At 45.9% G+C, this 20,859-nt stretch overlaps 1 protein-coding gene across 4 annotated transcripts in view; it reads left to right on the top strand.

Annotated features, from left to right (window-relative positions):
- birc6 (baculoviral IAP repeat containing 6) overlaps nucleotides 1–20,859 on the top strand; it is a 71,018-nt gene that overhangs the window by 18,989 nt on the left and 31,170 nt on the right. The window contains exons 16-56 of one of the 4 annotated variants that reach the window (XM_053510121.1): nucleotides 185–354; nucleotides 448–581; nucleotides 715–876; nucleotides 1,901–2,032; nucleotides 2,144–2,241; nucleotides 2,409–2,556; nucleotides 2,781–2,914; nucleotides 3,007–3,141; nucleotides 4,548–4,735; nucleotides 4,981–5,274; nucleotides 5,372–5,471; nucleotides 5,580–5,794; nucleotides 5,901–6,109; nucleotides 6,301–6,662; nucleotides 6,972–7,191; nucleotides 7,322–7,458; nucleotides 7,540–7,677; nucleotides 8,060–8,187; nucleotides 8,922–9,053; nucleotides 9,137–9,358; nucleotides 9,459–9,642; nucleotides 9,779–9,997; nucleotides 10,672–10,805; nucleotides 11,757–11,910; nucleotides 12,094–12,210; nucleotides 12,458–12,612; nucleotides 12,733–12,856; nucleotides 13,022–13,132; nucleotides 14,159–14,271; nucleotides 14,359–14,486; nucleotides 14,638–15,191; nucleotides 15,799–15,974; nucleotides 16,288–16,405; nucleotides 16,504–16,698; nucleotides 17,051–17,251; nucleotides 17,409–17,688; nucleotides 17,846–18,102; nucleotides 18,520–18,628; nucleotides 18,742–18,966; nucleotides 19,091–19,853; nucleotides 20,387–20,530. In XM_053510121.1, coding sequence (XP_053366096.1) covers nucleotides 185–354; nucleotides 448–581; nucleotides 715–876; nucleotides 1,901–2,032; nucleotides 2,144–2,241; nucleotides 2,409–2,556; nucleotides 2,781–2,914; nucleotides 3,007–3,141; nucleotides 4,548–4,735; nucleotides 4,981–5,274; nucleotides 5,372–5,471; nucleotides 5,580–5,794; nucleotides 5,901–6,109; nucleotides 6,301–6,662; nucleotides 6,972–7,191; nucleotides 7,322–7,458; nucleotides 7,540–7,677; nucleotides 8,060–8,187; nucleotides 8,922–9,053; nucleotides 9,137–9,358; nucleotides 9,459–9,642; nucleotides 9,779–9,997; nucleotides 10,672–10,805; nucleotides 11,757–11,910; nucleotides 12,094–12,210; nucleotides 12,458–12,612; nucleotides 12,733–12,856; nucleotides 13,022–13,132; nucleotides 14,159–14,271; nucleotides 14,359–14,486; nucleotides 14,638–15,191; nucleotides 15,799–15,974; nucleotides 16,288–16,405; nucleotides 16,504–16,698; nucleotides 17,051–17,251; nucleotides 17,409–17,688; nucleotides 17,846–18,102; nucleotides 18,520–18,628; nucleotides 18,742–18,966; nucleotides 19,091–19,853; nucleotides 20,387–20,530 — 7,919 coding nt within the window. Of the gene's footprint in view, nucleotides 1–184; nucleotides 355–447; nucleotides 582–714; nucleotides 877–1,900; nucleotides 2,033–2,143; nucleotides 2,242–2,408; nucleotides 2,557–2,780; nucleotides 2,915–3,006; nucleotides 3,154–4,547; nucleotides 4,736–4,980; nucleotides 5,275–5,371; nucleotides 5,472–5,579; nucleotides 5,795–5,900; nucleotides 6,110–6,300; nucleotides 6,663–6,971; nucleotides 7,192–7,321; nucleotides 7,459–7,539; nucleotides 7,678–8,059; nucleotides 8,188–8,921; nucleotides 9,054–9,136; nucleotides 9,359–9,458; nucleotides 9,643–9,778; nucleotides 9,998–10,671; nucleotides 10,806–11,756; nucleotides 11,911–12,093; nucleotides 12,211–12,457; nucleotides 12,613–12,732; nucleotides 12,857–13,021; nucleotides 13,133–14,158; nucleotides 14,272–14,358; nucleotides 14,487–14,637; nucleotides 15,192–15,798; nucleotides 15,975–16,287; nucleotides 16,406–16,503; nucleotides 16,699–17,050; nucleotides 17,252–17,408; nucleotides 17,689–17,845; nucleotides 18,103–18,519; nucleotides 18,629–18,741; nucleotides 18,967–19,090; nucleotides 19,854–20,386; nucleotides 20,531–20,859 lie in introns of all 4 variants that reach the window. The other 3 variants (XM_053510120.1, XM_053510122.1, XM_053510119.1) reach the window with 3 other exon arrangements.

The following is a 20,859-nucleotide window of genomic DNA, read 5'->3' as shown; positions in this document are numbered from 1 at the left end:
GTTTCATTGACTTTGTCTCACTTGGTCTCATTCTCTTTAATCATGTCTCGTTCTCTCGTTGTATTTTGTTCACTTTGTTTCTCACTGTCTAATTCTTTCTAATTGTGTCCTGTTGCGTCTTGATGTTCAATATTTCTTTGTTCATGTTTGTCTTTTTCTTTTGGTTGTGTCTCACTGTGTGTAGGCATGGCAGGAGGAAAGTACCGATCATTCCTGGTCCATATTAAAGCTGTGTGTGAGAAGGGACCAGAGGAGAGTCCACGCCGAATTGTGCGCATGACTCCCGCCAAACCACAATGCAGCAACAAAACGCACTCGCTCTCCTCCCTACTCCAGAAAGCCCAGGCGTCCAAGGTTTAAACACACACATGCATTACTGCACACGTCATCTGTATATTTGATTTAAATGGACTGTATGTATAACTCTAATTGTAAACATGTTTTTAGGAAAAGGCCTCCACGTCCAAATCAGATCCTCAGGTGGCCTCTAAAAAGCCAGATAACTTGCGGGGCTGTGACCTGCTGCTGGAGGTCTCTGTCACCATTCGGAGGTTTAAGAAGACATCCGTACCCAAAGAAAGGTCAGTTATCTGTGCTGGATTTCTCTGAGCTACTCGTCGGTGTGAGCTGTCCTAAGCATGTTTACTCACTTTACTTGATAAGCTTCCATGTCGAGAGCTCACTCAGGTGATCAATGCTTGTGATGTGTTACAGAGTCCAGCGGTGTGCGATGCTACAGTTCCCGGATCTGCAGGAAAGGCTGCTGTCTGCTCTGTGTGAGCGCAGTGAGGAGAACTCGCCCTCAGAACACGGTCAGAGCCTCATCCTGGACGTGCTCTGCTGGCTGGCCGGGGTTTACACTAACGGACCCTGCAGGTACCTTTTGTTTTTCACCTTGTGCTCATTCATACACACACAGGGCTGGTATGGTGTCAGTACGGTCTCATTGTGCGATACCCTGGTTTATAAAGACCACAGGGTTTTACTCAGCCACTGAAAAACACATGCCAGTGGTAAAAACACAAAAACCAATATCTTTAATACATAGAATAAAACTGTTCAGTTGGCGTGTCTGTACATTTTGAAGATATTTGCGAAAAAATTATTTATGGGGCACACAAGACGAATAATAGAACACGTCAAGATGGTTTTCGGCGTTTTTTTTACGCATTACGTAAAGAGTACTGAAAAGTTTCACAGGTAAATTTGGCTGAGGTAATGTATAGGCTTTGTTCCATCGCAATTGGCCCACAGGAAGAGAAAATATGCTAACTTGAAATTTAAATAGAAAACACACTTGTATCTTAAAAAAAAATCATTAGTTAATCTCAAAATTCACCAGATGGCGCTGTACTTTTTTTTTCTTTTTTTAATACGCTCTTATAAGTGTGCAATTGAAATCTACTTAATAAACGCGATCTCGCACCTTCATTCCGCACCTTTACGGTAGAACAAAAATGTATATATATATATATATTTTTTTTTTAAATGCTCTTATGCAATTAAATTCCATGTGAACAAAGTCGCTGGCACATCTAGTTTAGTTGATTATAAAAAATATTGTACAGATGTCTTGTGTGTTTACATGAGCCCTATGGAGGTTTACATCAGCCGAAATTGTTGCTCTTTTTATTATTGTGCTGATGAATGTGAATTATTTATGCCTAAGTGTTCGTATAATCCTCAGAGCTGCTTCTTCCTCCTGCTTATAGCAAATGCTTGTGTAAAAAAATTATAATAATTGAAAATAGTTTAAGATAATAATAATAATAATAATAATATTTTTATTCAGATAAGATGATCCATCACTGTGGGTCAGAAGGAGGTAATGTCAGATTTCAGATAAATGAATGAATGCAGTCATTGTGATGTTTTGTTTTTGTTTTGTTTTTTTCTGCAGCCTTAAAGAAGGAAAGGAGGGGCTTCAGGCCAAAACCAGGAAGCGTCTGGGTGATATCGTGCGTGTGTGTTTTTTCCAAGCGGGACGCAGCATAGCGCACAAATGTGCCCGCTTTCTTGCACTTTGTATAAGGTGAGCTCTCTTTTCTCTCTTTCTCTCTCGTACACACGACTCCCTTACATTCACACAGCGTGAGAAATTCACAGCCTGGGGTTCTACCCTGTTTGTTTGTGTGTGTTGCAGTAATGGGAAAAGTGAGGTGAATCAGCAGGGTTTTGCTCAGGCACTGTTAAAGGCCCTGCTGGAGAACATGCCTTATTTACCTGCTGCAGCTACTGGAGGTTCCCACTTTTATTTGTTTATTCTTAAAATAGTTTGTAGATAAAGTCGAGTGTGTACAGTCAGTAAATTAACTAACACAAAATTACACAAACCGAGCTTGTGTAAACTCCTCTGTCCTGAAGAGACTCCTTCAATAAGTATTTTGTAAATGTCTGTGTGTGTGTAGGTTCTGTGTACTGGTACTTTGTGCTGTTAAATTATGTGAAAGATGAAGACTTGGCGATTTGCAGTACGGCGTGTGCGTCTCTACTAACGGCGGCATCACGCCAGCTTCAGGAACGTCTCACTCCACTAGAGGCTCTGCTACAGACCAGGTGGGTGATCTCACACACCACATCATCACGTCACGTCACACACTCGCACTGGTTCCACACCAGCGACTCACCTACCACTTTGTAGCATCAGATGTCTGTGTGTTGTGGACGTGAATTGATTCATACTGCTGAAGCTGAACGATCCCGTGTCCCTGACACTCTGTGCATGTCCCCGTGTCCCTGACACTCTGTGCGTGTGTGTGTGTGTCCACGCATTCTCACAGGTACGGCCTGTATGGCTCGCCGTTTGACCCGGTTCTCTTTGATCTGGAGGTGAGCGGATCTTCCTGTAAGAACTCGTACAGCAGCAGCATTGGCGTTCAGTCAGATGAGATCGACCTGTCTGATATTCTCTCAGGTACATACACACACTCGCGCGCACACATTCGCACGCCAGTAGAGCTGGTGAATGGTATTGTTGCTGTAATGCGTGTGTGTGTGTGTGTGTAGGGAATGGTAAAGTTAGTGGTTGCGGTGCTGCTGAAGGCAGCTTCACGTCTCTCACCGGCCTGCTGGAAGTCGAACCCTTGCACTTTACCTGCGTGTCCACCAGCGACGGAACCCGGGTAGAGAGGGACAATGCAAGTATGTTCACCGGTACAGAACTTTTCTCTCTTTTTTTATTCCTCATTCATCTTACATATGTGTGTGTGTTCTGTCTGTACAGTATATTTAAGTCTTTACGCTCCTACAATCCTTGTAGATATCTGTGCTCTGGATCGAGTTTTTTTTCTCTCTCTCTCTCTCTCTCTATCCAGTTGACACAGGTATGTGGAGTAGGGTTGGGTATCGTTTTTTTTTTTTTTTACCGGTGCCAAATCAATACTTTTAAAACGGTACTGGTGCCAAAAACGGTGCCTGAATTGATACTTTACAAAAGCCGCAAAATGATGGTAGATGACTCAAGAATAGATTTTTATTGAACAAAAAATTTTATGCTTAAAATTAAACAATATATTAAACGTTTAAAGAATATATGAATATATAAGTAAATACAAAAAAACAACAACAAAACATAAGCCACCTAACCCAACTACAATAACTAAACCGCTTAGCAATTCTTTTGCAGAAATTTCACCATATTTGCCTTTTCTGGCAAAATACGACACATTTCCTGACTTACTGCATGCCCTGCACAGGACATGCATAGCCTTCTTTGCGATGGTAAACGGGATCACTGTTGTAGTACTACTAGTACTAGCTGGAAAGACATAATTATAAACAGAATCCATGTTTCATTAGTATTTTACAAATACTAATGTAATCGTTTGACCATTTGTTAGCATGAATGCAAGATTTGCTGAACAGCAAGGCTGCTGTCGTCACTATAATCTGTGGACTCCTTTTTGCTACGGTAGATATGACTAGGACTGGGGTCGTCCACACCGATAGCCTGTGGACAACAGCTGGCTCTGTCACACACGGTGCCTCCCTCTGCTTTTAAGTTTATTCCATGTGCCCTTTGTTTCATTAGATTTGATGTGTTTCTCCCTTTACACGCAACCGCTGTAAAACATTTGCTGCACGTCGCGGTGTCGGAATCCTTTCTTGTGAAATATAGCCACACTTTCGACCGTTTAGTTTTAGGCATTTTAACGAAAGTTTAATTTAACAAGCTAAGATGGCGGTAGACCACCTGCTGCCGACAAAGCGAGTGTAACGTTAGTTGCTGCATTCACGCGCATCTCGGATGGTCTCTCACTTCCTGATGATTTCTTGCTTTTCATTGTTCATTTAATCTAATAAACTATTAATCTTCAAAAATATACGAATCCAGAGAACGAATATTTCAATCGACAGTTCAGGCATTTAAGTGGCACCGAAATGACGCACCGAAATTTGAGTTCTGTTTCAGTCCGGTACATACCGGTTATATAGGTACCGGTGCCGTATTGGCACCGGTTTTCGGTACCCAACCCTAATGTGGAGTGAGTGTACAGTTTAGTAACTATTCCACGTGTTTAGCAGTTTGACCTTCTGACCTGTTGCAGTGAGCACATTCGGGGTGACCCCCAGCGTGGCGGGGTTGTCGGGGAGCACGGTAGGAGAGGCGTCCACAGCTCTGAGCTCGGCTGCGCAGGTGGCTCTGCAGTCGCTCTCCCACGCCATGGTGTCTGCAGAGCAGCAGCTACAGGTCCTGCAGGAGAAACAGCAGCAACTACTCAAACTGCAGCAGCAGGTCTCTCTCTCTCTCTCTCTCTCTCTCTTACACACACACGCAGAGAGCCACATGCAGCTTTCAGTACTGTGATAGACCTTAAATTACTTCCATTACAGACATGTTATGGTCATGTGATGTACTGATTAAAGCGTGGCCACTCCCCTGAACGCCTATTAATTGGCGTGTTTAGTGAGCAGTATATTTCTGTACAGTACTAACCCATGAGTGTATTTTTGATAGCTGTGTGTGTGTGTGTGAAACAGAAAGCCAAGCTGGAGGCCAAACTCCACCAGACGTCATCAGTGACGGTGCAGCCTCACAGCTCCGTGGTGTCAAACTCCACCGGCGCTCCCGGCTTCTTCATCCATCCCAGTGATGTGATCCCGCCCACTCCCAAAACCACACCCCTGTTCATGACTCCACCTCTGACCCCGCCCAACGAGGCCGTGAGTGCCGCCATCGGGGCTGAACTCGCACAGCTCTTCCCCAACAACATCATCGACTCGACGCCGCCCACTACACACACTCACAGCAAGAACGCACACAGGACCAAACCGGTTAGTGTGTGCAAGTGAATTATAGAACATAACAGCTTTATTTGTCTTAGTGATGTGTGTTGCAGTGTGTAATAATTCCTGTTGTGTGTTGTGTCAGAGCCCAGTGGGCAGCGGCCTGGTGTTGGCCATCTCTCAGGCCTCACACTTCCTCCAGCCTCCACCTCACCAGTCCATCATCATTGAGCGCATGCACTCAGGTCAGTGGTACACACACACACTTCTAAATCACACGAGGTCACCAGATAATACTAATCTCATGCGAATAGGGCTTTGGACATAAGCTATAACTGTGTGTGTGGGTGCAGGAGCGCGGCGGTTCGTGACTCTGGATTTCGGACGTCCCGTGTTGCTGACGGATGCTCTGATCCCCACATGCGCCGACTTGGCGTCTCTGTCCATCGACATCTGGACTCTGGGTGAAGAGGTGGACGGCCGCAGGCTGGTGGTGGCGACGGACATCAGCACACACTCGCTCATCCTCCACGACCTGCTGCCTCCCCCGGTCTGCAGGTTCATGAAGGTGACCATTTCACACACACTTCACGCACACTAAAAATAGAGTGGCTGCGACGCGACTGTTGTCTAGATTAAATTTTTTTCTGCCGTTCTTCTTATGTTCCCGACAGATAACAGTGATTGGGCGCTACGGGAGCACTAACGCGCGTGCCAAGATCCCGCTGGGGTTCTATTACGGCCACACGTACATCCTGCCGTGGGAGAGTGAACTGAAGCTGATGAACGACCCGCTGAGGGCCGAGAGCGAGACGTTCAGTCAGCCGGAGTTAGAGCAGCACCTCGCCATGATGGTGGCTCTGCAGGAGGACATCCAGTGCAGGTCAGGACCAAACAGTGTTAGAATCTTAATCGGACTCAGGATTGAATCCCGGCTCGCAGTCTGAATCTCACGCAGTTCTGAGACTGAAGTATCAGACTCGTATTCCTGATTCGATTTAAACATGACACAGATGTGAGCAGATGTTTCTAAATACCCCCATCACCACCATTGTTTTTTTTTCTTTTCTTTAGGTATAACCTGGCATGTCACCGTTTAGAAACCCTGCTGCAAAACGTCGACATCCTTCCGCTGAACAGCGCCAACAACGCTCAGTACTTCCTGCGCAAACCTGATAAAGCTCTGGAGGAGGACTCGCGGGTGTTCTCCGCATACCATGACTGCGCCCAGCTGCAGCTGCAGCTCAATCTGGCTGCGCAGGCCGTGCAGAGGCTGCGCGTGTCTCTGGGGTCCCCGCGCTTGCCCCGCCCATTCCGCAGCCCCGGAAACAATCAGCCTCTCACGCAGCTGGTGCAGCACGCCTCCACCGAGCAGCTCCGCACCACCATCCGCTACCTGCTGGACACGCTGCTCAGCCTGCTGCACGCCAACAACGGTGAGACGGCTGAAAGACATCACGCCTGGCTGTCTGTCTTGTTTGTCTTTCTCTCTCACACGCCTCCTTTCTTTGCTTTGACAAATAGATACATAAAGCCTACACCCACACTTAGATTTTAGGTCACACTTTCTTATTGATGGCCACATCTACTTGAATTAAAGGTGTAGAGACCACGCCTATATGATTAGAGCAAGTGTTCACAGAAGCCACGCCCCCTTTGTTTGTCCTATTTCTTGATGCTGCCTTTTAATAACCCCCCTTTCCCTCTCTCTATCTCTCTTTCTCCGCACATCCTCTCCACACCAGGTCAGTGTGTGCCGGCCGTGTTGCGCAGTGTATTCCAGGCGCAGGTGTGCGAGGAGCTCTTTAAGCAGCTGTGTATCAGCGGCACTCCTCAGATCAGACTACACGCCGGCCTGCTGCTCGTTCAGCTGTGTGGAGCCGAGAGCTGGTGGGGTCAGTTCATCTCCAACGTCCTGCAGGAGCTCTACAACTCTGAGCAGCTGCTCATCTTCCCACAAGACAGGTAATGCATGCATGCACGCGCACACACGCACGCAGAGCCAATTACACCTCTCACATAAATACTGCGGATGATGAGTTTCTCTCTTGTGCTAAAATTAGGTGATCACTCACACACTCTCTTTCTCTTTTAGGGTGTTCATGCTGCTGTCGTGTATAGGACAGAGATCTCTTAGTAACAGCGGTGTTTTAGAGGGACTGCTGAACCTCCTCGACTCACTACTGTCTCCTCTACAGCAGCCATCTGCCTCACACCACCGCCGCACCGAAGGTACTGTGTCTGTGTGTGTGTGTTTGTGCATACAATACCGAGGTATGTTCTAACTGTGTGTGTTAAACTGATGGTGTGTAGGTGTGTTGGACATCCCGATGGTCAGCTGGGTGGTAATGCTGGTGTCTCGGCTGTTGGACTACGTGGCCAGCATGGAGGACGAAGCCTCATCGGCCAAGAAACACCTCGGAGCCAAAGACAGGGAGAGAACCTTCACAGGTGAGAGTGTTAACCTCAGCTCAGTGACCGAGCTTCTTATTGTCGTAGAAAAGAGTCCTCTCCTGTGGAGTGTGTGTGCTGAAACGGTTCCTCAGTTCCACGCTCACAGCCTCAGGCCCTACGCGACACTAAACCTCTGTAGTACAGTTAGAATTGCTTAGTTAATCTGATCCGAGAACGAGGGTAGCGTAAGTGATTAGCGCAGTGTTTATTCAGTGTTCAGCTCGTTAGCTTTAGCCGTGATTTGGATCCGTACTGGTGTTACAGCCTTATTTAGTTTTCTTTCTTGTTTCTATGAAGAAAAAAAAATGATAATGTCAGGTGTTTAATCAGTGTTTATGCTGTGTGTGTGTGTGTGCGCGTGTGTGTGTTGCTGTCTCAGGTAATCAGTGGAGTTTCATCAACAACAGTCTGCAGTCTCACACGCCGAGCAGAGCCGCTAAAGGGAACAGCAGCTTAGACCGACTTTACTCACGCAAGATACGCAAACAGCTGGTACACCACAAACAGGTACACGTGACGGGCACACATGCGCACACACGTGCACACAGGTACACGTGATGGGCACACATGCACGCACACAGGTACACATGACGGGCACACATGCACGCACACACACCAACAGGTACACATAATGGGCGCACACACTCTCTCTCTCACACACACGCGCAAACAGGTAAACATGATGGGCGCACATCTGCACGCGCACACACACAGGTAAGCGTGATGGGCACACGTGCGCACATACACACAAGTAAATGTGATGGGCACACACACACAAACAATCAACTACAGTTACACAAGCAGGAAAATGTAACATGCAAATGTCTACACGCACATTCAAAACTACAACTACAGGAAATGGATACACGGGACACGTGAACAACACACACACACGACTGCAGCAGCCAGGAGTCCCATTAAACAGCTGTTGGGTCACGAACCCGATGATGTCTGTAATCTTTTAGTGCTAATCAATCAGTTTATTCCAGTTGTTCCAGCAGCAGCTGGATTTACAGCAGTGTCTTAGTCGTAGCTGTTGAGTCTGTAATTATTTCATTTATGGGACCACGTCTGCTGCAGTTAATTATAATAATCATCTTAACCTGCAGTTTTTAATTAAGAATTTTAAATTCAATCATTTAAACACTTTTATATTTCATTGTGTTTTTTTTTTATGCTGCATTGTGCATGTTCTAAGCCCGAGCCTGGTGCGTGTGTGTCTTCCGTCCCTTTGCCTGCAGCAGCTGAATTTGCTGAAAGCGAAGCAGAAAGCTCTGGTGGAGCAGATCGAGAAGGAGAAGATCCAGAGCAGCAAAGGCTCCTCCTACAAGCTGCTGGTAGAACAGGCCAAGCTCAAACAGGCCACGTCTAAGGTGAGGGAGTGAGACAGCTGTCTGCGGCTCGGCGATGTATCAGTGTGCTGTCCTTTTAAGAGACGAGTTTGTGTGTGTTTCAGCACTTTAAGGATCTGATCCGTCTGCGTCGGACGGCGGAGTGGCCCCGCTCCTCTCTGGACTCGGACTCGTCCTCGTCCACTGTGAAGGAGACTCCGGAGGTGGAGCTGCTTCCGTTCACACTCTCACACGAGCGCTGCATCTGCGTGGTGCAGAAACTTGCCCTTTTCCTTCTCTCCATGGACTTTACCTGTCATGCTGACCTGCTGCTGTTCGTCTGCAAGGTGCGCACACACACACACCGCTCACACGCTTATTACACACACAGACCGCTCACACACTTATCACTTCATAGTAACGCTAATGATGATGTCCTGCCATTAGGTTCTAGCGCGGATTGCGAACGCCACACGACCCACAATCCACCTGTGCGAGGTGGTGTCAGAGCAGCAGCTGGAGCGACTCCTGCTCCTCTTGGTTGGAACGGACTTTAATCGCGGTGACATCAGCTGGGGCGGAGCCTGGGCACAGTACTCACTCACCTGCATGCTGCAGGACATCCTTGCAGGTAGGGACGTGTGTTTTCATGTAGTTTGAGAAACAAAGTCCTCTCTCTCTCTCTCTCTCTCTCTCTCTCTCTCTCTCTCTCTCCCCCACTTTCTTAATTTTTCTATATCTCTCCGCCCTTCCTCCGTCCTCCTCAGGAGAGTTGATGTCTCCGGTGTGTGTGGATGTGATGGAGGAAGGTGCAGTAGGTGAAGAAGGTGGCATTTCCTCCTCTTCCTCCTCCTCGGCGGTGGCGGTGTTGGATTCGGATGACTCTTTGGCTCCGCCCACTCCACTCACACTGGTAGAGACGATCGACGAGCCACTCGGCCCTGATCTCATCGCAGGTACTCCCGGGAGCTCGTCGGCTTTCCAAAGTGCGTTGGTAACCACACACACACACACACACACACACACACACACACAAATACACCCATACGCACAGGATGTTTCTTTACTGTTTGTTTTCAGTTCCAGCTTCTTTTTTGTTTTTATTAATTCATTGGTTTGTATGTTGTTTGTTTATTTCTGCATGAATTTTTATTGCTTGTGTTTATCAACTTGAGTAATTTTAAATATAAAAATGAGCATGAGTAATTTTAAATATAAAAAATGTTGACTAAATTTTTTATGCAGTCATAAGCCTGTGTTTACACTTGCATGTTAAATACACACACATTGTCAATTAATTAGGTACATATTTATACTTGTTACTTAATTGTATGCTTGTAGCTATTATTGATCAATGTAGATTACCATATATTAAATATATAATAAAGAGGGGAATTACTAGACATCACCTGATACCATATTATCAAGATACTCAGGTGCTGATTTAATTTGTATTGCGATTCTGTAAGTACCACTATTTTATAAATATCCTGATTTGATATAAAATTGTTTTTTAGATTTTGTAACAATTCTAAACAACCTTTGCAAATAAGTTTCTTCCTCAGTGGATCAGTGTTACATTCTGGTTAGGGATGTGTATGTGTGTGTGCGTGTGTGTTCGTGCGCTTGGCAATATTAAAGTTCTTTTCGTTGCCCGAAGGTGCTCCTCCACTGTCATCTTTGGATAAAGATAAAGACATAGACTTTGACTTGCTACAGGACCTGATGGATGTTGATATTGATCCTTTAGATATTGATTTGGAAAAAGATCCGCTTGCTGCCAAAGTATTTAAGGTACAGTATGCATGACTCTACTCCTTACATAGTTTTTTATTTATATATTATTTTTAAATTATACAACCATTTACACTCCTATTTCCCAGTGTAATGCCTGCTGCTCATTCTGTCCTCCTCTCGCTTCCTCTGAGGTCTTGTTCTATCATCTTTACAGACTCGTTATTCTTTTAATAATACACCAGAGCCGTGTTTTGTTAGTCAAGTGTTTCTGGTTTACCCTTTTTGATTTTGCCTGCCTGCCACCCCACTGCCCACCCCACTGCCCTCCAACACAGAGCCGGTGCTGGTCCGGATGAACTTGCAGCCATACCATTAAACCTAATGTTTTCAGACATTATGGAAAGTGAAATAGAATTAACTTTATCAGTACTGTTTGTACACTCATCTCCAAAACTCTTGGCACCTTTTGGAATATAATGTTGAGTAAGTTTATTGTAGGCGAATACAAAAAAAACATTAAAATAGTTTAAATAAAATTCTTTATTATTAAGTGTATTGTTGATGATTTATTTATTTCCTTACTCTGTTAACTTATTAGAGACTTTTTGATGTTGAAATAAAAACAAAACCGTTTTTGACCAGCTTTGCTGATGGTGCCAATAATTTTGGAAACTGTTTTTTTCTTTAAAAGGGAGAATGTTATTAAAATTGCTGTCACAGCTATTTACAGCTAATACAAGTGAAGTGCAAAAAAAAAAAATTCAAAATTGTCCTTTACTCTTTGAAATTAAACTCTTGATTCAATATGTTAAACTTTGCACTGAAAGAACAGACCTGGTACGGTTCTAGATCAGACCTGGACCCCAGCACCGTGTTGTTCTGTGGATCAGTTCCTTCTACCTTTTAGTTGATTCAAAAAAATATTTAGCTGGTCACCTCACGGTCTGTTTTTTTTTTTTTTTTTTTTTTTTCTTCTTTCCTCTTTTCTTTGTCTGTGTGTGTATGCAGCCTATCAGCAGTACCTGGTATGATTACTGGGGAGCTGATTATGGAACGTACAGTTATAACCCGTACATCGGGGGAGCGGGGATCCCCGTGTCCAAACCTCCGGCTGCTGTGGAGAAACCAGGCTCTCAGAACCTCTCCGTCTCCGTTTCACAAGGTGCCTTACCTATTACACTCGTACATACACTGACTCGCCAATTACGGTGTGTTTAACTTTGGGGGCCGTCTGGAGTTCCTTAGTCTGACATGATCCAAAAGTATCTGTTGATTCTCACTTTTATAAGGGAGTTAATATATCTATGATATGATGTCATTCAGCAATGGGAATCTCTCTTTTCAGCTTTGGATGCTCGGCTGGAGGTGGGACTGGAGCAGCAGGCGGAGCTCATGCTAAAGATGATGGCCACGCTGGAGGCTGATGCTATTTTGCAAGCTCTCACCTCTAACTTACCTTCAGGTGTATTTTCTCTCTCTCTCTCTCTCTCTCTCTCTTATACACACATACACACTTTTAAAAAATAATTGTATTAATAATTTAAAATAAAGCAAAATGTATATTTGTTTCCATGAAACGTTTTTAATGTTTTCTAAAAAATTAAATAAACCTTTGTTTATTTTTTAAGTATTAAAAAATTTTATGTAAGTGTTAATTATTTTACTTTCATTTAAGCTATCGAGTAAAACGTGATTTCTGGTCCGTTCAGGTTCTCAGGCTGCTAACGGGACGGACGACTCCCTTCTGCGGGGGCTGCACAGCTCCCCTCCTGCTGGCAGTGCAGTGGTTCAGCCTTCCTCCATCCCAATGCTGAGTGCCTGCTTTAATAAACTCTTCTCCATGCTGCAGGTCCACCATGTCCAGGTATCTATACACACACACACACACACACACACACACACACACACACACACACACACAATTTTCAAGAAAATTATTTTCAGTGACGCTTAGTGCTTTACACATATGTGTGTTTGTGTGTAGTTGGAGTCTCTGCTCCAGCTCTGGCTCACCCTCACCCTCAACTCATCCTCCAGCTCTGAAGATAGTGGCTCTGACATCTTCCTCTTCAACTCCAGCCGAGTTCCCACAATTCCCCTCAACCAAGGTCAGAGGTCAACTCTGACCCTCAGCTCTCAGTGTTACCGCAACAGTAGCTTGTTTAATATGCCGTAAACAGCTAGTATAGAGAAAGCAGGATTACACTCTGAGTAATCTCAGCTTTTAATGATGTGTTTTTGTGTGTTTGAATGTGTGTGATTTTCCTCCACAGCCTCCATCAGTAGTTTTCTCTCCGTTCTGGCCTGGTATCCCAACACTTCTTTACGTACCTGGTGTTTGGTGCTACACAGCCTCACTCTCATGACCAACATGACGGCCAGCGGTGAGTTTATTTCCTGATAATGATTAAACTGAATAATTATTAAAGTTAGGTATGAGCTTTGCTACAAAATGGCACAACTTGGGGGTCATGCCAGGATTTGGGTGCTGTGTTGCTTTTCCTTCATACAGTTCTACTCCTTAACATAGGATGCGTTAGTGTGAAGGTTCTCAGGTTGTGACTTACAGTGGAATATTACTAAATACAGGTAGTCCTCGACTTATGAATATTCAAGTTACGATTTTTCACATATATGAACAGACCACAGTTCTACGAACATAAGTAGATGTAAACAAATCACAGGGTAGCTCACGTGTATTGTACAAAAAATAGACGCTGCAGTGCACAAAATACCAATATTTACAGCGGGTAATTAAATGTATAAACTGTCTAAAATCAGGTATATTGTGTGCGGGAGAAATGATTCTGCCTTACCGGTTTTAATAAATCAATCCAGAAGGATGATTATAGAACATGGCTGTCCTGATGGTGAATAATCCTAACCTCAGAAAACCCTCAGTGATGATGGAAGTGTGAGGAAAGTGGACCTAGTCAAGTGAGATTTAGTCAAGGCTTGGTAATCTTTACATCGTATCTTCATACCAAAGGCGTTCAAGACCTCATTTTGTAGGACTTAAGAACAAATCCGACTTACGAAACCTGCTCCTGGAACGGAACGTGATCGTAAGTCAGGACTCATAAGGACTTACCTGTAACCAAAATATTTAAACCAGTCGTATTTTTTAAAAAGTGGGTTAGTTTCAATGGTGGTGTGCACCTAAACATGAAGGCGGCAATACATTTAATCTTGAGGGGTAAAACTGACGTGTCCAAACATGAAGGTGTGAAAATTCAGCAGCACGGATGTTCTCGTAACGCTCACATGATTGCACGTTCAAACGCTCTTTGTCAGACTTGGTGGAACACAGGCACTAGGTGGACAAGTGTACTAGGTGGCGACAAATGAAGTGAATTTGATGAAACGTTGGATTTGTTGTATAACGTGTGTTTGTTTGTATGTGTGTGTAGGAGTACACGAGAGCACGGCTCAGCAGATGGTGTCGGACCCCACGCTGGTGCACGTGTTGGTGCGCTTTCTGTCAGGCAGTAACCCTCATGGCACGAGTCAGCACAGCTCACAGGTATATACACGCGCGCGCGCACACACCTACGTTGCCTGTTCTACTTTAGTGTGTTATTACAGTGTGAGTCTCGCTCTGTCTGCGCAGGTGGGTCCTACTGCGACTCAAGCCATGCAGGAGTTTCTGACCCGGTTACAGGTCCACTTGTCCTCCACCTGTCCTCAGATGTTCAGCGAGTTCCTGCTCAAGCTAGTGCACATCCTCTCCACCGAACGGTACGCAGTCCTGCCCTCCTAACTTGTTTATTTTTTTTTGTCTTATTTCCATACTTTCTGACCGCACTGTTAATTTCCATCTTGAATTTCTGACTTTCCCGCTGATCTCCTTAACTGCTCACTGACTCTTCCTGGTGTCCCTCCTATTCAGAGGTCCATTCCATTCAGGACAGGGCCCGCTGGACGCTCAGGTGAAGCTCCTTGAGTTCACCCTGGAGCAGAACTTCGAGGTTGTGTCTGTCACCACCATCACAGCCGTCATAGAGTCCATCACCTTCCTGGTCCATCACTACATCACCTGCTCGGAGAAGGTGGTGTCCCGGAGCGGTTCAGACGGCTCTGTGTGCGCCCGAGCCTGTTTCGGAGGCCTTTTTGCTAACATCATTCGTCCAGGAGACGCCAAGGCGGCGTGCGGAGAGACGACGCGCGATCAGCTGATGTTCGACCTTCTCAAGCTCGTCAACGCACTCGTCACGTTGCCGCTGTCCGGAGACCGAGAGTACAGCGGCCGTATGCCTTCCAACAGCGTCTCCGATGAGGAGAAAGTCTGCGGCAGCAGCAAAGACGGTGGGGCCTCGGGACACGTCCCCAATCAGGGTCCGGCAGTGGGTGTGGCAGATCTGGTGCTGGCCAATCAACAGATCATGAGTCAGATCCTCTCAGCTCTGGGGCAGTGTAACAGCAGCGCCATGGCCATGATCATCGGTATGTACACATTGAGTCTGCTGTGGGCGCATCCCAATCCACACACACACTATTCACTATATATTACGTGAACGCTATCATTCCCCTGTGCGGGCGTCCCGATCCACACACCCCACTCACTAAATAAAACATAAACATTATTGGTCCCCTGTGAGCGTGTCCCAATTCATACACATTATATAGAACATGTACACGATCGCCCTGGGGGTGTGTCCCAATCCATACACCCTACTCACTCCAGAGGACATGAACAATATCAGTCCCTTTTGGGGGCATTTCCCAATCCACATACCCTACTCACTACATGGGTCCCTCATCATTCCCATGTGGGGCATGTCTCAATCCATACACCCTACTCACTATATAGGACAAAAGTACTATCGGTCTCATGTGGTCTTGTCCAAATCCTCATGTTTTATTTCTTATTGCCTGTGAAATTAATTTTGTTCCTAGAGTAAGCATTGTCCACAATGAATGTTCTAGATGTCATTTACCAATAAATATAAAATAACTCATTCATTATAGTCGAACACCGTAGTTTAATATCTGATTGCATTTTCCTGGTTTTATTTTTTTATCCTCTGTACTATCTTCTTCTTGCGTTCAGGTGCTAGTGGTCTCCACCTGACCAAACATGAGAACTTCCACGGAGGTTTGGACGCCATCTCTGTAGGGGACGGTCTGTTCACCATTCTCACCACGCTGAGTAAGAGAGCCACGTCAGTGCAGGTCATGCTGCAGCCCATCCTCACCTACATGGCCTGTGGCTACATGGGCAGACAGGTGAGCTCCCTGACCCTGAATACACCTGTGCACACCAAGTTGTCTTATCTGGAACTGTATATAATTTGGGTGGGTGTAATTGTGCCAGATTGTGTCCCAAACCACACCTCCTATTTATTGTTTAGGACATTTTAAACATCATTTATTGGTCTGCTGTGGCTTTGTTCCAAATCTTAATCACTGTGACATGTCCCAATCCATACACCCTACTTACTATATAGGACATGAACACTATCTGTGAAACATCATCCATTGTGTGCATGTCCTGAATCACATACATCAGTCTGGAGTGTGTGTAATGCTATGAGTGTAGTGCTGTGTGTTTGCTGTGCAGGGTTCTCTCTCCACTTGTCAGCTCTCTGAGCCGCTCCTGTGGTTCATCCTGAGAGTTCTGGACACCAGTGAGGCTCTTAAAGCCTTCCATGACATGGGTATGAACACACACACTCTCATCGACTCAGTATTACCACTGGTATAGTTTTTTATTTTAAATGACTTATTATTTGTGACGCTTTCTATTTGTGTGTAGGTGGAGTACAGCTGATCTGTAACAACATGGTGACGAGTACGCGAGCCATCGTGAACACAGCACGCAGTATGGTCTCCACCATCATGAAATTTTTAGACTCTGGTCCGGGGAAAGCAGCTGACGGCAGCCTGAAGGCCCGAGTCCTCGCCTCCGAGCCTGAGAACGCAGAGGGACTGCACAACTTTGCCCCTCTCGGTAACCCGCTTCGTTTATTATAAGTCAGTCACATGAGCAGGAGAGGGAATCTTAGATGCTTGGTGTGAAGGAGTGGAGGGGCGGGATTGTATCCGTCCTGATTTTAAAGAACATTGTAATTAAAACTGAACGGAGAGGGTGCCATTACTTATGTTATTAAATTACGCATAATTTTTTAAAATTATTATTAATTACATGCTTGTATTAGAGACTTGTATTCTGATTATATATCAAGTTGTTTTGTACGCAAGAAACAATGTGTGTTTTTTTTTTTTTATTGTTGTTGTCAGTCGTGGCTAAATTTTTAGGGTTCTGTGTAATTACAGCGTATTTTTAATGTGTCCCTCATCAGGCACCATAACCTCGAGCAGTCCTACAGCTCAGCCTGCCGAGGTCCTGCTCCAGGCCACGCCCCCTCACCGCCGTGCTCGATCCGCTGCGTGGTCCTACATATTCCTCCCCGAGGAGGCGTGGTGTGACCTCACCATTCACCTCCCCGCCGCCGTGCTGCTCAAAGAACTTCACATCCAACCACACCTCGCCTCCCTTGCCAGTGAGACAGACAGAGACACACACACTTTTTAATTATATCTCCTTGTGTTTAGAAAAAAAAATACTAAGAGGTATCAACTCTTTGAGAATCCAGAGCTCAGTGCTGCGTTAGATATAAACCTGACTGAATTTTTGTTCCCTCTGTGTTGTCTGTCCAGCGTGTCCATCCTCAGTGTCAGTGGAGATCAGTGCGGATGGAGTGAACATGCTTCCTCTGTCCACGCCCCTCGTCACCAGCGGCCTCACCTACATTAAAATCCAGCTGGTGCGTGCGGAGGTGGCGTCGGCCATATGCGTTCGTCTGCACCGCCCTCGAGACGCCAGCACGCTCGGCCTATCGCAGATTAAACTGCTCGGACTCACCGCGTTCGGCAGCACCTCGTCAGCCACCGTCAACAACCCCTTCCTGCCCTCTGAGGACCAGGTCTCCAAAACCAGGTACCCGTCTGTCTCCTGGCGCACTGATCCCTGCAGTTTTGCCTCTGGCTTCGTCAAATGTCTCCAAATGATTTTAATGCTCTTACACACGGCCAGCCCATGCCCTGTTAATCCTTAGACGTCGTGTGTAATGATGATCTTTTCCTCTTTTGCTCAGTATCGGCTGGCTGCGTCTTCTGCACCACTGTGTGACTCATGTCTCCGATTTGGAGGCGACGATGGCCAGCGCGGCTGCGCAGACGGCTAACCTGCTGCAGACGTGTGCGGCGCTGCTCATGTCACCATACTGCGGTATGCACTCGCCCAACATCGAGGCTGTCCTGGTGAAAATCGGCCTCCAGTCGACACGCATCGGCCTCAAACTCATCCACATCCTGCTGAGGAACTGCGCCGCCTCCGGCACCGACCTCGCCAGTAAGACCCCAGCACTCACCGCTCACATCAGCTCCGTCTCCTGTACAGCTGTAGGGGATAAAAACCTGAGAATATTCACATTTTATCTGAGATTTTTTTTCGTACATGTATGTAAAATTCTTTAATTGTGAGTATTGTGCATGCACATGATACATTTTCCTAAATAATAATAAACAAATTATTAGCCCCTATATGAACCTGATGCATACATAAATACATTAATTTGTTTAATGAATGAATCAGTCATTTCATAAATTAAATAAGATGACTGCTTTTTATTTCGTTGCATCAGATTTGAAGATTATTATTCTGTAATAGTGTCTCTGATTTTACAGTAGATTACAGTGGTGTGTGTAATAAATAAACCCTTTATAGAATTACATAATAATAATGTGCCTTGCATGTTTTTTTTTTAAGATCTGAACAGTCCACTGTTGTTTGGGAGGCTGAACGGTCTCTCCTCAGACTCCACCATAGACATCCTGTACCAGCTCGGTACCACACAGGACCCTGGTACTAAAGACAGGTAAGATGTGTAAATAAACACACACACACACACACACACACAGACCTGTCTGAAACTGAAATGAACCCTGTTTGTTTGGAACACTCAGATATCCTGTGTGTTTGTGTGTGTAGGATCCAGGCCCTGTTGCAGTGGGTGTATGACACGTCTCGGGTAGCGGCGCTGAAACAGAACTGTCCATCAGGCATCATGGGTCCAGCTGCGTCTCAGTCGCGCGAGTATGGACTTCTCATGCCCTCACCCTCACACCTGCACTGCGTGGCGGCCATCTTGTGGCACAGTTACGAACTTCCTGTGGACTACGACCTCCCGACACTGCTCAGCCGAGAGCTTTTCGAGTGAGGACGTGCACACACACACACACAGAGCGCTTAAACTTTCTAACGTGGTAATTATTTTATGTCTGGTGTGAATTAGTGTTACGAGTGTCTCCTTCTGCCCTCCATCCCCCCACCCCTGCAGGTTGCTGTATAACTGGTCGATGGCGTTGCCGTGCAACATGGTGCTGAAGAAGGCGGTGGACAGCCTGCTGTGCTCCATGTGCCACATCCATCCCAGCTACTTCTCTCTGCTCATGTCCTGGATGGGGTTGAGCGCTCCAGCCATGACAGACGACGGAAAGAAGCAGCACGAGCTCAACAGCGCCACCTCTTTGACCGATGACTCCAAACTCCTTCCACCCGTTCCGGTTTCTCTAAACGAGTGCCAGCTAGCGACGCTAGCCTCTGCCTCTCAGTCCCCCGGCGCCATTCAGCAGCTTCTCGACTCGGGGCTTCCCGCGTTGCTCGTGCGCAGTCTGGCTAATTTCTGCTGCCAGCTCCTAGCCCACGCCGACCTCCCCATGCCCGCCTGGCACTCGGAACGCCGGCATCACAACCACACGTCCTTGGCGCCATCACTCTCGCCGGATTTGGCCGCTCCGGTCCTGCGGTTCCTCACCGAGGTCGGAAACAGCCACGCCATGAAGGACTGGCTGGGAGGACCTGACGTCAACCCGCTCTGGACGTCGCTGCTCTTCCTGCTGTGCCATTCCAGTGCCAGCGGCACGGCTAACAGTGGCAACGTCCACCACGCCTCGGGAACGAGATCCTATTCGCTAGTGTCCCATGGTGGGCGGGGCAACGGTCTCAGCACGCAGCAGAGGACAGCTATTGAGAACGCCACAGTGGCATTTTTCCTGCAGTGCATTTCCTGCCATCCCAGCAATCAGAGACTCATGGCTCAGGTAAGTGTGTGTGTGTTTAAGAAATCATTTATGAATTGTCAGTTTGCAAATTCAGTACCAATACAGGAAGTGCATGTTTTTTTCAGCTCTTCAGCACCCTCTACTGGTGTCTAATGCAAAATCATTACTAATTTCAGAAACTTACAGAAATGCAGATGATCTTTAATAAAGCGTTATTTATTAGCAGTAAGTTAGAAGTTTATTTAACTCCCGTGAACAAGCTGTTAATAAATTACAGTTAATGCAAAATGTATATTACCCATCAGTACTGCAAGACTTTTTAATAATATGTTTAGTAAATATTTAGGATGCAAATCCACAGGCTTTAGGTTTTGGGGCTATGGGTGATATCGTACAATATATTTAATTATCTATGTAATATACAGACGGGTAGTGTTCATAGCATGTATAATGTATGTTGTGCATTTACAGTATAATATTTAGCATGTGCCTATTGTAGTCCTAAATACGTGACTGATCTTTTATATCATGTGTATGGGGTATGTTTAGTGAGATGTTTCGGATTCCTGCAGGTCCTGTGTGAGCTCTTCCAATCGGCTCCACAGAGAGGGAACGTCCCGGTGTCGGGGAACATTTCAGGCTTCATCCGCAGACTCTTCTTGCAGCTCATGCTCGAGGACGAGAAGGTTACGGTCTTCCTGCAGTCGCCCTGTCCGGTAGGTATACACACATCTGAGAGAAGGGCGAAAGAGAGGGAGAGAGACATATATTGATAAATGGACAAAGAAAGAGAGAATCTTGCACTAAAAAAAGAAAAATAGAGTGAGATGACCGATGTGGATGGAGACAAAAAGAAGAATAAACAGTGCTAATGAGGGAGAGACGAGTGCTAAGAGAGAAAGAAAGAAATGGGCAGAAAAACTGCAGGGATGGGAAATGAGAGAGATGGAGAGAGACAGACTCACTGATGGAAAGAGACATACAGGCAGAGAAAAAAATAAAGACAGACACTGAGGATTTTTTTTTTTTTTTTAGCATAAGTGTG

The sequence above is a fragment of the Clarias gariepinus genome, chromosome 13 (assembly GCF_024256425.1).
Source record: "Clarias gariepinus isolate MV-2021 ecotype Netherlands chromosome 13, CGAR_prim_01v2, whole genome shotgun sequence".
In the NCBI taxonomy this organism is placed as follows: Eukaryota; Metazoa; Chordata; class Actinopteri; order Siluriformes; family Clariidae; genus Clarias; species Clarias gariepinus.
The sequence above is the reverse complement of the archived record's forward strand: the minus strand, read 5'-3'. Positions and strand labels throughout refer to the sequence as shown.